Source organism: Phasianus colchicus, chromosome 7, assembly GCF_987193195.1.
Source record: "Phasianus colchicus chromosome 7, bPhaCol1.hap1.1, whole genome shotgun sequence".
NCBI lineage: Eukaryota > Metazoa > Chordata > Aves > Galliformes > Phasianidae > Phasianus > Phasianus colchicus.
The window spans coordinates 17,246,584-17,262,109 of NC_143442.1; the positions used below are offsets into that span (position 1 = coordinate 17,246,584).

The 15,526-nt window shown below is 36.6% G+C and overlaps 1 protein-coding gene across 4 annotated transcripts in view; it reads right to left on the minus strand.

Annotated features, from left to right (window-relative positions):
* COBLL1 (cordon-bleu WH2 repeat protein like 1) overlaps positions 1-15,526 on the minus strand; it is a 77,007-nt gene that overhangs the window by 29,145 nt on the left and 32,336 nt on the right. For all 4 annotated transcript variants that reach the window (XM_090143878.1, XM_031599547.2, XM_031599546.2 and 1 more), the window contains exon 2: positions 4,644-4,823. In XM_090143878.1, coding sequence (XP_090000004.1) covers positions 4,644-4,735 — 92 coding nt within the window. In that variant the 5' untranslated portion in view covers positions 4,736-4,823. The remainder of the gene's footprint in view (positions 1-4,643; positions 4,824-15,526) is intronic.

Below are 15,526 nucleotides of genomic sequence, written 5' to 3' on the forward strand. Positions count from 1 at the left end.
AGAATGGCTGAAGCTTAGAAATTTTTGCAGTATTATTTTTTCTCCTTTAATAAACCCTAGGATTTAATTCCTATTTTCACCTCTTCTTAAAGAACAGTCCTGTGCACTCCTAAGCAGCCTGTCTTCTAAATTCTAGTGGCTTAGCTGGACTCCCTGGTGCACACACAGCTCCTTCCAGTTACTTCTTGTTCAAAAGAAAGCTTCTGCCTGGTTAAGTAGTAGAAGAGATTCTTTGCCTTGGGAGAAAAAGGCAGTTGGAATAACAAAGCCAAAATTCATGGAGAAATAATTCCCTATAAAGTGACAGAAAACAACTATCAAATAGTCTGAAAAGATATAAAAGAATGCAATAAACTCCCATGCCCTCATCTAGATGATGCATATCAGCCTGAAAGTACCATGAGAAATGCACTGAGGACTAAATGAAAAACAAACAACAATGACAAGAAACTGTTTTTTCATTTATAAAAAGAGAGACTTTATTTCAGTTCTTCACTTACATATCACAGCCTGGTCCAATCAGAAGGAAGAAGGACTACTCTATTTCTCTTACTTCTAACCTTAACAAAACAACTGCATCCATCTCACCCCCTTTCATTAGAGAAGATAAGGAGCTAGAAATGTACATTTCACTGGAGGTGGGCTAGTGTGGGAGGAGGCAGCCAGAGAAAACATATCACCACTAGAAGTGCTGTCTGCCTTCTGGTTACCAGGCTACCCAAGAAGCTACCCTTTACCTTTTCTCCGAGCTATTTTTTACACGCTGTCTAGCTTTAAAAGGTGCCCTTCTTATGATCTTCAGCTGCAGGAGCAACATAGGAATACTGAAGATGAGCAGGATAGGAATTCATAGGCAAAGGTCACAGAGAGCCCTTCAGTGGAAATGCACCATGGCGAAGGGGGCAAGCTCTCACCTTAACCAGTCACAAATAGTGGCAGACCAGTAAGCACGAAACACAGCTGCCCATAAACAGGTAAGTACATGCAAATTAGTACATAAGGGCAATGTTTCAGTGTAGATTTGCTTTCCACTGGTACTTCCAAAAACAACTTGTGTGACTAGAGGATGTCAGACTGTAAGTCTCCCCACTCTGTTGGAGGCCAAGATGAAACCCATAAGTGCTTTAGATTTCCTTAGAATGATATAAAAAGCAAATTTTTGTAATCACATTCTCCAAAACTCATAAAACTACTTTTTGCTAAACTCTTCCAAGAATGAAGGTACAGAAGTACATGGAATGCAGTAAATTTAACAGCTTTCAGAATGAGTAAAACTAAAAGGAGCCCAGCAACAATTTTGGAGTATAATATCTGCTAGTGTTTATTCATCTAATTTCAGTAACGTTATTATTTGCAATTACTTTAAACTCAGTATATTACATAGTTTTCTGGAAATCTCTCATCACAAGTATTCTTGCACTCTTCCATTCCTTATCTGTTTTCCTTTGGTTATTCCCACATGACTATATGACAGCAAGAACTAGCTAATAGTTGTCCCACTTATGATGAACTTCCATCATAGAATACATCAAACTATGTTATGTTTATAGTAAGTTGAGTTCAAAACCAACCATTAAAGATCTCACTTTAAATACTGGATCAAGTGTTTCAAGAAAATATGCATCAAGTTTCTACATTCTGGTGGTTTTTTTGTTTGTTTGTTTGGGTTTTTTTTTTTTTTTTTTTTTTTTTTTTTTAAGTATATATTCCTACCTAATCAAGTTTTAGAGGCAAGGTCTTCCCATCACGAGTATAATGAGAAACACCACCGAACAGACAAAACTCAGTAAATAGCCACCAAAAATATTCCTAGGTGGGGCAGGAAGATGAACAAAAATAAAAATACATACGTACATAAAATAAACCTACGTGTGGGAATTTGGCTTCCTATAAACCTCTCATTACTTAAGTATGTAGCTCCCTGGCTAAAGTGCTCATTAATGCTATTCTCTAAAAAGAAAAAGGCATTTGTTTTGACAGAGAACAAAAAACACCAAACCCTCCAGAATGTGTTACTAACAAATGCAAGTACAATAGATTTTGGAAAGTAGGGCAACACCACAAAGCTTGCTATTCACCATACCGAGTAAACCAACAGTCCTCTAAGCAAACCCTAATGACTGAAAATACTCAAGAACGGATCAAATAGAAACTCAAAGGGCTGTAAAGGAACAAATTTAGCTAAGCTAAGGTCTGAAATGTGTCTGAAATTAAAGCCATAAACATACAACCCAGGAAAATAATTCAATTCACAAATTCCAAATAAATCAACTGTAAGATAGTTTACTAACATATACAATTGAAACTAATTATTTCAATTAGAAAAATCTTTCTCAAACTACATTTCTTCACTGTGGGAATACAAGACAATCAAGTCACTAAGTAAGGAAATTTGTCAAATTATTTTTCATCTCCTTCTTTGGCTGCAAACAATTCTTGAATTATGTGCTCTATTCAGAACTAATGAGAAGATTCAAAAAATGTCACATAGAAAAACATTTCGAAAACAAATAATTTAAAAAAAAATGTTGAAGCTTTGTTAATTCCTTTCTTTGAACCATGTACCTTCCCCATAATCACTGCTCCTATTGTGACTTTTTAAAAAATAAATAAATAAATGCTTGCTCAGAACACCATGAGAAATCCTTCAATTTTGAATAGATGAACTGAATCACTATCACCAACGACTACAAAACACAGATTGGTGTCTAGGCTTAAATGAAGGAATCCACACAACAACCCTATGCCAGAAGTTTCAAAATGAGCAACAAGCGATTATTTCAGTCCTCCATTCTGTTCTCAGTCTCTGTTTTTTACTTTAGTTGTCCTTAAACAACCCAAGGATCCTTAACTACACTCTCTTGAAATCTTTTCCTCTGAAACCAATATAGATACAATAGATCCATTTTGATCAGCCACTGCATACCACTCACAAAGGATATTTACCTACACAACATCTTGTTCCTGCTATCCGCTACCCCAAAAGAGGAAATAAACCATCCAATTTCACCTAAGAACAGTGGAGATGTTTCTTGCAGCACGATTGTGCAAATCCCCATTTCTCTTTTTCTCCGAATATGAAATATAAAAAGGTATTTCCACCCCCAAAGCTTTAAAACTGCCCACCTCTGGTTACCAGCAAGACTAATCAGCAGATTATGTCATTTTCAGTGCCGTCTCATCTGTCCACAGTCTTCTAGACAAAGCAAAGCTGGAAGAAGAGATGCTTTGAAAGCACAGTATTCCCCTTCATTGTGAATGAGCCTGGGAGCACTAATGCAGGTTATTTGTCAGAGTACCATTTAAGGAATTGACACAAAGTCTCTCAGTTGAAAAAGAAAAAAGCACTAACCAAGGAATATTAAAACTGATTGGAAAATGCATGTACTTCCTAAGCACTAACTATATGAAATGAAATCTGACTGAGTGAGGATATAAGCAATGTTCCTTTCTGGCACTTTGTTCTGCGGCAGGCAAGATACAGCAGGTGTGGTACTCAGAAGCATGGACAGAAGGAATGAAGAGAAGAAGGGGGAGAACTGCTTGACAGTGAGCATATGGAATCTTATCTTTAAGAAATTTAGAAAATAGAGGAAAGCACGACATTTATAGACAGAAATATTCCTTGCTGTAAACTTACTAGCAAGAACACTGTAAAGTATCACAGTAGTAACAAATTATTTAAGAACATCTGTTTTTAAGAAATATAATATTTTTAAGAAATATGAATTAATTTATCCTGAAAAACCAGATGAAGACTGGAGAAAAAAAAATAATAATCCATAAAAATTCATTCATTGCAGCTCTGATATGTGATACCTAAAAAATGCCTTCATCAACTCTAGCAAATGACAAAGCATGCAAACAGACTTAAGCCACTACAGCCAGTATCTCTGATTATAATGTGAGGTAGGCATAACTATGTGTTTACGTTACTCAGCACAGGCTGGCATTCCAACTGCTCTGATCCACAGAAGGGTTTGCATAGGATCTTCTCAGCAAGAATAGAATGTTAATTATCTCAGTGGGTTAAGTCCCAGGATTTATGATTTCAACTCACCAGTCAATTTCTGATCTAAAGGTGACTTGAGAGTTACATGCACAGTCCATTTCATCAATTAACAGATTGAAATATTTACTCCAAATTAAAACCAGGTTCAGCAAAACATATTCAATTTATTAAAAAAAAAAAAGTTTACCAAAGCTATAACTAGAAGCTTTCTTTGAAGCTTTATATATTTTGTATGAAACAATGATTTTTACAACTACTAGTAGGCAATAAGTAGAAGTGCTGAACACTTGACTTTGTAGCTTAGTAGGAAGCAGAAAAGTCTAACAAAGAAAAAGCATATCTGAAAATTCAGTGTACAACACAAACAACATTTTTCTAAAGATCTGCAGTGATGAGAAAGAACTACAGGTGCATCTATGCATCCTTATAGGTGCCATACAGACCTTCTGCTTCAAAAAATCCCCAGACTTTCTAAAAGGTAGGTAAAGTAGATGTTTTCAAATTTAATCAAAAACACTCAGTCTTATATAAAACTTGTATATTTTACAGAGGGGGTTAAGCCTGGATAAAGGTTGAAGTAAACTTCAGTAGGAAAGGAAAATTAAAAGAAATGTCATTCCATGTAACATACCTCCCGTTAACCGTAGTGTATTTGATCACATCTCCTGGCAGGACAACTGACAATTCAATGTCTTTATCAATTACATTCTCTTTCTGTTCCATGATGATGTTGGCTGATTCTGTGTCATCAAATGGACAATCAGTGATCGTTCTGGTTTCAGATGGAGGAGGAGGTGCTTTAGCTTTTCTTCTGAAATAAATGGATAAAAGGTAATAGTCAAATATTTGATTTCAGACCTGCAAACTAGCAAGTCTTGAGACAGGAATGAATCATATTTAATTCTTTTCACTCAGGGCATTAAATCAATATGTACAAGGAAAGAATATGAGAATATTTTACACTTACAGTCAGTTTTGACAGAAGATAAATAACCAAACTAAAATATCTATCTTAAGAAATAAAAATGGATTTGTTTTTGGTATGGTAAGTTTAAATACAAGTGTCCAATAATGCAAGTCCAAAACTAAAAGCTTTTGTTAATATTTTAAATATACACTACAAAAATAAATGAATTACTTTTTTTCCCCTTGAGATAGAAAAAGTCAAGACCTTATTTGAGTGTTCTCCATACAGACTTACTGGATTGGTATAAGCACTGTATTATACTGCACGCAGCTAAGCTGCACTGTATGTTTAATCTGTTGCATAGACAGGCTTGGCAAAAATCATAGTTTTCCCCTCCACTTTTTTCTTTTGATTATTAAAACCTATTAAATAAATTCTACCAATTCTACTCTATATAGTAATAAAATAGCAGTATTATTGATCTTTCCTGACATTTCAGTCACAAACTGTTTCCACGCTTTCCTGCCACATCTGTTGATTTCCTATATTTATTTTCTCACTTTTCTTCCCAGTCTTATTTCTCACGCATACAAACAAAAACCTTTGCAAAACATAAAAAAAATCTAAAATAGTACAAAAGGAATACTTTCTACATCTCAATCTGTTTATGCTATGCTATAAATTCTGAACACAGGGCTTATTTCCTACAACAAATAGTACAACATTCCCTTCAAAGCATTTTACATTTCACCAATATAATCGCGAGGAAAAGATACTATGATTAAGAACTTCATCATTAGAAGAAAAAAGCCCAATATGGACATGCATTACCTCAAGAGAATTCATTTCTTAAAAAGAAAAAAAAGACACTCACTAAAAGTTAACTACAAATGTATATATGAGCATGCTATTCATTCCAAAAATATGCTTGCAATTTAGATCTTAGCGTTGTACCGAACTTTGTTTACATTAACAAAAAATACAAAACAAACAAAAAAGCATTGACTTTTGGACTTATCCCACAGATGTAACATAAGACACATAGAATAGAATTAGAAACACTTACTTTTTGGCAAAACAAAGTTTAAAGTCACTTACAGTGAAGAACAAACAAGGTCCAAAACAACAATGCAAAAGATGACTGTAACGAGGGTTCACATGACTGAGCTGTTTCTGAAAGTACTTGGAGTTTTGAACTTCAGAACTCTGTGCTGAATAATTAACTATTCACAGCCTCTCCCCGCTCATCAGAACTCCTTAATGTCCAAACACACCCAATGAACATTCATCATCATTTGTGCCTCCTCTCTTCATATTTCAAATTAGCTTTGGTGCACACCTCCCTCCACATGAGATTCATGACACGTGGTGTCAGCCGCACATTTAGCTCCAGTCTCTACAACAGCATGTTATGAATCAAGCTGTTTTTTACTCCTCCTTCTTGTTTTGTTTGTTCTGTATAACCTTAGCTTTCATCTAACTGCCAAAAACAACATAATTACAACTATTAAAAAACAAAAAGCCCTTATAACATGTTACTTAAAAAAAGAAAAAGAAAAGAAAAAGAAAAAAGAAATCCATGCCCAAAGCAAAGCAATACTGCCTTTCCCCTTCTGTACTCATCTTCAACATCTTTAGGCAACTTCAGGTTATTTATCTCAAATTAACTCAGAATTCAATCCCTGAAGACTACATGCCAAAGTCCACAAATGCTAGTGGACTCTATTTTCCATTAAGCAGACAAATGCTATTTCATTGCTGAAACTCCACTACTGCTACAGATCATGCTCAAGCCAAAACAAACTCATCAATAAATGTGCAGTCTCCATTAGTAAAATGCAAGCTTATTTACAGTGTTCAGCTTACACTGCAGAGAGCTAGAACTGGAAAAAAAGAGACAAAATTTGCATGCAACAGTTGGACAGATGATGGGAGGCACACTTAAGAAGAACACAAGCACATGATGTGGGGTTAGGCAGCGTAGTGAGGCCAACTCTCCATTTACCCCAACAAAGAACAGCAAACCTCTCTCATCTATAGCAGATCTTTGTGGATTTTTATGGCTAGTCATATTTACGTTTCCCAATCCACTCAAAGGAAGAGAAACTTCCAAATGTATGTTCTCAGAAGTTCTACCGAGTTTTTGACAGCATCTTATTAAGCAACACATATTCCCATACTTTCATTTTCTGTTTTCAGATGTCACAGGGACTTTTTTCTTCTTCTTTTTTTTTTTTTTTTTAACCTATTCTCTCATTTCTTGTTCTCCCCCCAAAAGAGTTGCATTTGGACTTACAAGGTTTGTTTGTTTGATTTGGAGACCTGCATTCACATGGGCCCAGAGCTGCTACTGGGTAGTGCAAACAACATCAGATGTTACTACATCTGTAAGTGCAGAGCAAAAGCAGCAAGTAGGGTGGTGGGAATCCACTTGCAGCAGTACCTTTAACCTGCAAGCCCTCCCCTCCCCTTTTGCACCGTGTAGTCAGCAAGAAGTTGCTACAGGCGCTTTCTCTCAGGTCCCCCGAGAGACCAAACACCAAAAATCACAAAACCAGCATTATCCAAATAACTCCAAGTTGGTGGAATCATTTTCAAACTCTTATCCATCATAAAAATCAACCAAGCAAATGCCTGATTTTCTCTCATCTCTTCATCTCTGCCGGAAAGCTGCTAGCATTTTTAATGATTTTGGTAAAAACAAAATGGTTAAGGCAGTTTCTTCTCTGAATTTTAAGTAAGATAAAATGCAATTATAACAAGGAGGAATAAATACTAATCATATAAAAATAAACATTTAGAGGTCAGAAAAAGGTGCTCCATATATGGTCTCATTTACAGCACCTTTCATGTTCAGATGGCTTCCAGATGTGCTGGGAGCTAAGCAGACCTATTCTGATATTTACTCTGCAAATTAGATTAGAAGTTAGAACAACCTGAAACATATTTTATTGGCTACTACAGAACTAAGGAGAGCTGTGGAAAGAATTAATATACACCTGATTTAGCCACAGCATACAAAAGGGAGTTAAAATAGAAATTTAAATCAATTAAGGACAAAGTGTAATCAAAACTCCCCTGGAAACTGCGCAGCAGCATCCCAAACAAGGTGGGGGCTCCCTGCTTCCTTGCCCCCCAACTGCCTGACTGCTCTGCACAGACAAAGAGATGGCAGCCCACCTCAAGGGATGTGCTTCCCCACTTTACCATGGGATAAACAACTCCAGCCACCCACTAATCTGTGACATGAATGTCATCCATTTAATCAACCGCTTCATACGAAGTAGAAAAAAAACAGCTTTCTTTTCTAATTCTTCCTAGCCCCAGAAAGGGCAGCTAGATGATGTTACAGAATTCTTTCAGCTTAAATATAGATAGATTTCACCATTTTGTTAAGTAAAAGCAGTACAGCCATTCAAATCAAATGCAAAGCCATAAAGACAACATTTTAAGCACTTCAGGTCCCACTTTTACTAAATTAAGTTCCGCTGCTGTATATCAACATGTTTCCTGCTTGCAAAAAAAATAATAAAAAAACCAATAGTGCCAATGATTTCAATGTGTGAAAGCCCTTTTTGAAATAAAAATCTGGGTACAATAAATAAAAATATATTTATTTGATGTTAAACTGGAAAAAAAAAAAAAAGATTCAAAAAAATCCTATTAGAAATCGACAGTGTATTTTATAACTGAAGTATCTTGCACCAGTAACTAGCAAAAGGTCTTTTAAAACAATGAGAAATGCTTGAACTTACAGTGACCTGGATATTTCAGTTATTCCAGCACTTCCCCTTGATAAGGATCACTTTCCCCAAAAACTGGAGAAAAAAAGGAAATCTATCTGCTACATTTGTACACAAGCAAAGGCAACAGCAAAAACAATCCACCTCTTCAATTCCTGATTTCAAAGAGTATTAATGTTTACAGCACTTAACTTCCAGTCTTGAGCACAATTGCATAAGATACCGCACAGAGGCACCTTAATAGCCCTTTTAGTGACATTATTTTGGCTCTAACCTCAGTAGGACCAGCTCTCAAGTTTTCTATAGCGATCACTTAAGCGATCACACAGGAAAAGACGTAAGGGATCTCAACTGCAATTGAGTCAGTTCTGAGGTACTGAAAAAATTCAGTACACCTAGATGAATAAAAGCTTTCTGCTATACAACAGATGGATTTAAGTTTCTTAAACAAACTAAGTTTGCCCTGTAACCACTAAAAACACACAAATATATGAAGGATTGAGTGAATATTTTTATTTCAAACTTCACTAAATGCCAAAACTACAAGTAGAACTTTTTTTTCCCCACTCAAAGTCAGAAAAACATTGAGATCACCTCCAGAAAGGAAAGAGGCCACTTCAGTAAAGCTTCTTCTAGATCTCTTCTTGTCTTTGACTTCTCATTCAAAGCAGTTATTACAATTATTACAACAATGCTGCTCCACTGCTACTGAAGCAGACAGCTGAAATCTTGCACATCATCTGTTCAGTGAAAGAACAGTTAACAAGAGTTCAGGTTCACCTCAGTGTTTTTCCACTTACAATGATGCATCAGTTCTGGGCAATATATAGGCTAAATATTTAAGCCACAGATTTCCTCTACAAGCATTCCCAGTTCAACACTTATCTTTAATGCTCACAGATTTGTCATGTACATTAAGGAGAGAAAGCACCAACTTTCCTGCTGTTTATGCATAATCCCCAGAGATGTAACTGATTTCATAGCACCAATGCTGCATATCTTCAAGCTCAAATGCTACTCGCAAGGAAAATGCTCAGTGATAACCACCACATTATTGTCTGATTCTGGTAGCTATAGGCCAACAACTTTCCAAGGTAAGCCACTCAAAAAAAAGAAAAAAGAAAAAAGAAAGGAAACAGAAGCCTTTATATCTCTTACAAAAATCACAACTATATATTTCAGATGTATGCACAGTCAGCTCCTTTAAAAAAAAAACACAGCTAAGTATTTCATAACGCATAAATTGGTTGGAAAGCTGGAGCTCCTAGTCGAGGACTTGATAATTACATAATCAAAGATATGAAAAATGGAATAATATACAATAGCATCACTTTCATCTGCAGTATAATTACAGATGGTTTCTTTTCCTTACTGAAACACAGTTCAATTTTCATCTGCATTGTTCTTCATCTGAATACTAACAATGGCACTGAGATACCTACTCCGTGTAGCACACTTTTCTTCGGAATACATTTTGTTCCAGTAGTTACAGAGATGCTGCTTATCTGCTCTGCATAATCTTGTGATAGACCAAAATGAAAACACTCAAGTAGGACCGTTTCTTTTTCCACCCTTAGCACCACCAGCACAGCAGAACAGCATGTGTGTAAGCACAGGATTTACCTTCTATGCATTTTTCTACCTCTGATCTGATACTTGTCATCTGCTCATTCACAGCAAAAAATTTCTTCCAGACATCCTACCATATGAGCTTCTGTTATCCTGTGCACTATTAGTAAAGGACAGAGAAAGCCTGAGTCTCTATGTATTTGTTCATCAGTATGAGGAACCATTGCATAATATCCACTACAGTCAGAGTCTAATGATATTACACAGAGATACAACAGCATATGTGCTTGGGTTATTGCACATAAACATTTTAATATTTTGCAATACTTGATGAGTCCACATTCCAGCACATATTTAAAATTGTATTTATTTCATACCACAACAGAAGGCCATTTGTTTTGTTGGTTTTTTTTTTTTTTTTTTTCATTTTCAGAGACTTATCTTTCTTATCTTAGATTCACTCATTCATATCCTTGTTTTTTTCCAGTCCAAGTTTCAAGTTGACAGAGAAGAAAGGACTGGAAGTCCTTTACTTCAGGTAATTGGAGTTCTCCTCAAAAACAAACACCACCACCACGAAATCCAACCATTCTCAAAAGCAGATTTTTATTTTATTTCTAAGGTTCTAGAGATTAATTCCTCTCCCTCCAATGGCCGTTATGCTCAGAAAATGGAAATGGAACTATCATATGTAACTATCTACACTACATTCTAACCATCTTTCACTGTTGTGTGCTGTATCCTACCTCTATGCACACATATTTCTAACTAGTTACTTGAAAAAAAATGTAGAATTACTTAAGTAATTCAAAGTTTCAGTACAAGAAACAAAAAAATTATGCTATACGTATACATATATTAAAACTTCCTCTGCAATGTTTTGTTTTTGTGGTTCAGGTTTCTGAAAAAAAAAAAAAATTATCTTTAAAGTACTACAGTATTATTATATTTATTCTTAAAATTAAGCAGCTGGCTGCTCTGCCTGCATCGTGACATCTATATAATGTGCCAATCAGCCTAGATACTAGGCTTTCATCTCTAGATCAATATCACTGTTTGATACACAGTCTGTATCTTTATTTCTACTATGAAAGCATCAGCTGGATGTTAAGATCAAGGTATGGATCAATGAGAGGCAAGTATGGTTCATTCTTGGGAGGTTATCCCTTCAAGCCAGACTTATGATATGTGTAGAACAAAATGAAAGAAATGTTTGTTGTATCTGCTCCACAGATAAATGTGAACTTTCAGGTTCCAAACTCATACGCTTCGCTATTTGGGAAGATTCTGAAGTTATACTGTATAGCTACTGTGTCTACCAGGCAATTCAATTAGCTACCAAAAAAAAAAAAAAAGTACAGAAACACATTTTAACTCCAATTTCCCATTAGAGAAATAACCATGAAAATCTTGTAAATCTTTGAGACAGTGAAATATTTCACAGTACACTTTCTATACATATTTATAAGTGGGAAAAAAATAACTATTGCAAATTAATTCCAGTGTTTAAAAAAAATATTACAAAAAAAAAAGATACTAGAAAGAAAGGACCAAGTAAAGAGTTCTCCTAAAAGGAAAATGCTTTGTGAAACCAATTCACTGACTGATATGCCAGCAGTGATACTATAAGTGATACAATTAACAAGTTGATCTTAGAAGATCATCTCTATGATTTTACTCAGTGAGAATCCAGCAAGCAACAAATCTTCTGAAGATGCTCTCTTATTTGTCTTATCTCTACATTTAGGAGATTGCTACAAAGAAAGCCAAACAAAAAACAACCAACAACAAAAAAAACACCTCTCTTCCCATAAATAAAAAAGGATCAAGAATAAGCCATCCCAGGAATTAAGATGTGTTTTTAAATCTCTCAATAGAGAAAAAACTTTTCCTAGTCAATGGAATATGTTGAATCCCTCCTTAACTGGCCTCAGAGTTCTAGAGAAAAGATTTTTTTTTTAAAGAGCTTTATCCTAGAGAGAAATAAATCACTGGACTGGGACCGTAACCATGACAGTAAGATGAAAGCCTCATGGAATCTTTGGGCAACTGGTTCACATTGAAAGCAAGAAAGCAGCAAATGAATCCTTCAGTTCCCTCCAGACCATTTAGAATAGATATTCACCCGTCTGACTGTCTGTCCCCATGGCAGTGGCAATCTTGAAAAGCATGTTTTTAATAGTGGCCCTTCTAGCATTAAAGGGACACCAACTCCAACTTCAACATAACTAACTCAAGTACAAGTTTAAAACTTTTCTGGAAAAGAAAAAAAGGATTTTTGTTCATCACTCTTACGAACAGAATCATAACTATGATCACAGTGACCTTTTCAAGGTCACTTAAAACACAAGAAAGACTGCCCAGCCCTTGCACAGATACCCACCAAATCTGTGTTGCTTTACACTACTCAGTGAAACACAATGACCTCCTTTCTAGGTATAAGAATTGTACTGCTGCTAGAAGACAGCCAAGAGCTTGCAGTCCTATCAGGTAATAGAGGATAAAGTAATAATAACAACAATTATGCTGTAAATTAGCATAAACATTATTATTAAGGAATTAGAAAAACACTTTCTTATACAAGTAAATCCTTTATATCACACCCTGTTGTGCCAAAAGCAGTATTACTTCTTAAAAGGAGAAAAATTACACAAAGAGTTGTGGAAGAAAATTAGTTCCAACAACATTACTTCTAAGGAGGTTCAGATCTTAGACACAAAATACAAATTTGGCAAGTGGTGTGCAACATGTCTCTGTAATAAGCAGATGCTTATACCCACTCACAACTTTTTCACAAATTATCGAAAGTGAAAACAAAGTTAGGTTTGCTATCAAAAGAGAAGTCAAACAACTTGAACAGCATTCAAAACTAAAAAAAACTTCATATGACTCATTTGGTCTTTATTATATTTACAGTTATGAAAGCAATCTGACAGAACGGAAGAAGCAGGGAAGAAAGCAGTAAATCTGTAACAGTGATTGAGTAATATATAACTGGCTGAATAAACAGGAAAAGAAAACAAAGAGCAGCTTGATCTGAAAGGGGGAGCTTAACCTTTGATACACTAGTAAATCTAACAAGTATTTAAAACTCAAGCAAACATATGTCAGCTCCACTAGGAACAAACTCAAATCTTTTTTCAAGAACTTCTCTAAAAGCACACACAGGAGATATTCTTCTCCTGTGACCAGCAAGAGAAGTTCAATTAATGGCTTTCCAATACAGCAAAACCTAAATCTGCCCTCCTGGCTGTTATCTACTAGCTGAAAGCAGGTATAGCAGCACCATCTTTCAAAGCCTGCAGATGAAACACTTGGCTCTGCTCACAGGTTTTTTAGCTGCTATTCTGAACATCAATGGACCAAAGAATTGCCAATTTATCTGAGCTTTTCTTCTGCAGCTTTTCTCTGCTGTTCAAAATTGTGTTTTAGAAGTAACACTGGAGGCAGGCACTGGATGGATTTAGAGGCTGGGCAAGGCAAGAAGAAAAAGCCACTCAGTACCACAGCAGCCAGGAAAGAAACTAACACAAATTCTACTCTTTTCCTCCCATACACACAGCCTTCAATACAGGTGTTGAAATAGGTGCAGGTGGGCAACATAGAGGGAAAAAAAAAATGCAGGCCGGGTGCTAGGAAGCTCTGCAGTGACAACAGAAAAGCAAAGCTTTACCCCTGCTGCCTTCAGCTGCAGCCTCCCAATCTCCCAGCTGCAGATCCACTACAGGAAGAACTGAGCCAAGCACATGATGTGACTTTGAAAAGAAATGCCCTGATTTCTGGTTGTCAGGCAGCTCTTTGGAACAAGCCAAGCTTTCTCCCTGGCAGAAAGCTCTCCTGCTACCAGCAGCCTTCTTTTAGCAGCTGGGCCATTTAGGCATCTATAGTTTGGTAAAACTCCAGAGTGTTTTGTACATTTGTATAACCAAGAAATAGGAGGGTTATTAAATGGGAGAAGAGACATGATATCAAGCATTGGAAAGCACTGAGAAGGCAGGAAAGCTTTCAATCCTAAGGCAGAAGCTTTAAAAAAAATACACGTTACACAGATGTTACGGGATGTAAAAAGGTAAGCAAGAAAGAGCTACCGTGCATGAGAACCATGTACTAATTGCACAGAACCATGTAAGCAAATGAGGCGTGTTATTTATTACAGAAAAGAAAATGGAAGAGGAAAAAGTTAAGTTCAGGCTAGGAAACTGTAAAAAAATAAGTGTTAGCTTTACTAAATTCCATGAGAACAATCCCCACACTTTGATTTTTCAACTTAGTTACTATCCTGAAAACAAGGGTGTAAGAAAAAAAAAAGATTCTCCCCACCTTGTATGTTACTCAAACATTGTGGCAAACACTCCTTGCAAAACTAAGAACAAATGGCATGACTGCCCATCTCCTGCTCATCTCTCAGAGCTACCCCCATGGTGCTACACCTTCCAGAGTGCAGCAGCAAAGTCCCTACCCTTTGGAGCAGGGTAGCCTCCCTGACACCCCTAACCACAATGCTGCTGCCACAGCCCAAATCCAATGCACAGGGAGCTGGGTGGTGGAAGCACAGCAGAAGTGCTGCCCCTGCTCTCTTCCTAGCATCACCCTGACCAGCAGTTTTCATTCCCACCTTTGCTACCACTAGCTGTGGGAACCTCCTTCCCCTTCATCCCTTTTAACTTGAGCTCCCCCCAGGCTGGCAATTCAGCGCCCTGAAGAAACACTACAACATCCTCCCCCCCAAACTCATTCTTTTCTACTTGTGACAGCTGCTGTTAGCTCCCTTCTTTGCTTTCATCCGTGGACTCAAAATCCCCCAAATCAATTCTTACTGCAACCTTGCAACAGGCACAGAAGACAACATTTCTGCAAAGCCATCGGACTCCTTGCACCATGGTGGGCAACATCAAAGCTGGTTTGGATACCCCAGCACTCCATTAGTAAAAGTCTTTGCAAAGAGTACAGAGATTCAGCCTTAACTACACAGTAGGGAAAATTTTGTTCTTACTAACTTCTGTAACAACTGTCAGCAGCAGCAGCCTGCTCTATGGAAATGTAAAGAAACTTTCCTATGTTACACAGATGAGTAACTTGCTCTGACTACTGGGATACAACACTGTATTCACTCCCTTGCCCTTTTCAGCTTTTCCAAACTCACTGCTGAGTTTTGAACATTACAATTCAGCACAAGAAGCGTAACAACTTCTGCATGAAGCTCAGCTGAAGGTTTCTCAAATTCTTTTTTTTTCTTGTAAACAAAATACATCTTGGCATTGTGCAGTTACAGTCTATTTAGGTATTATCAAAATG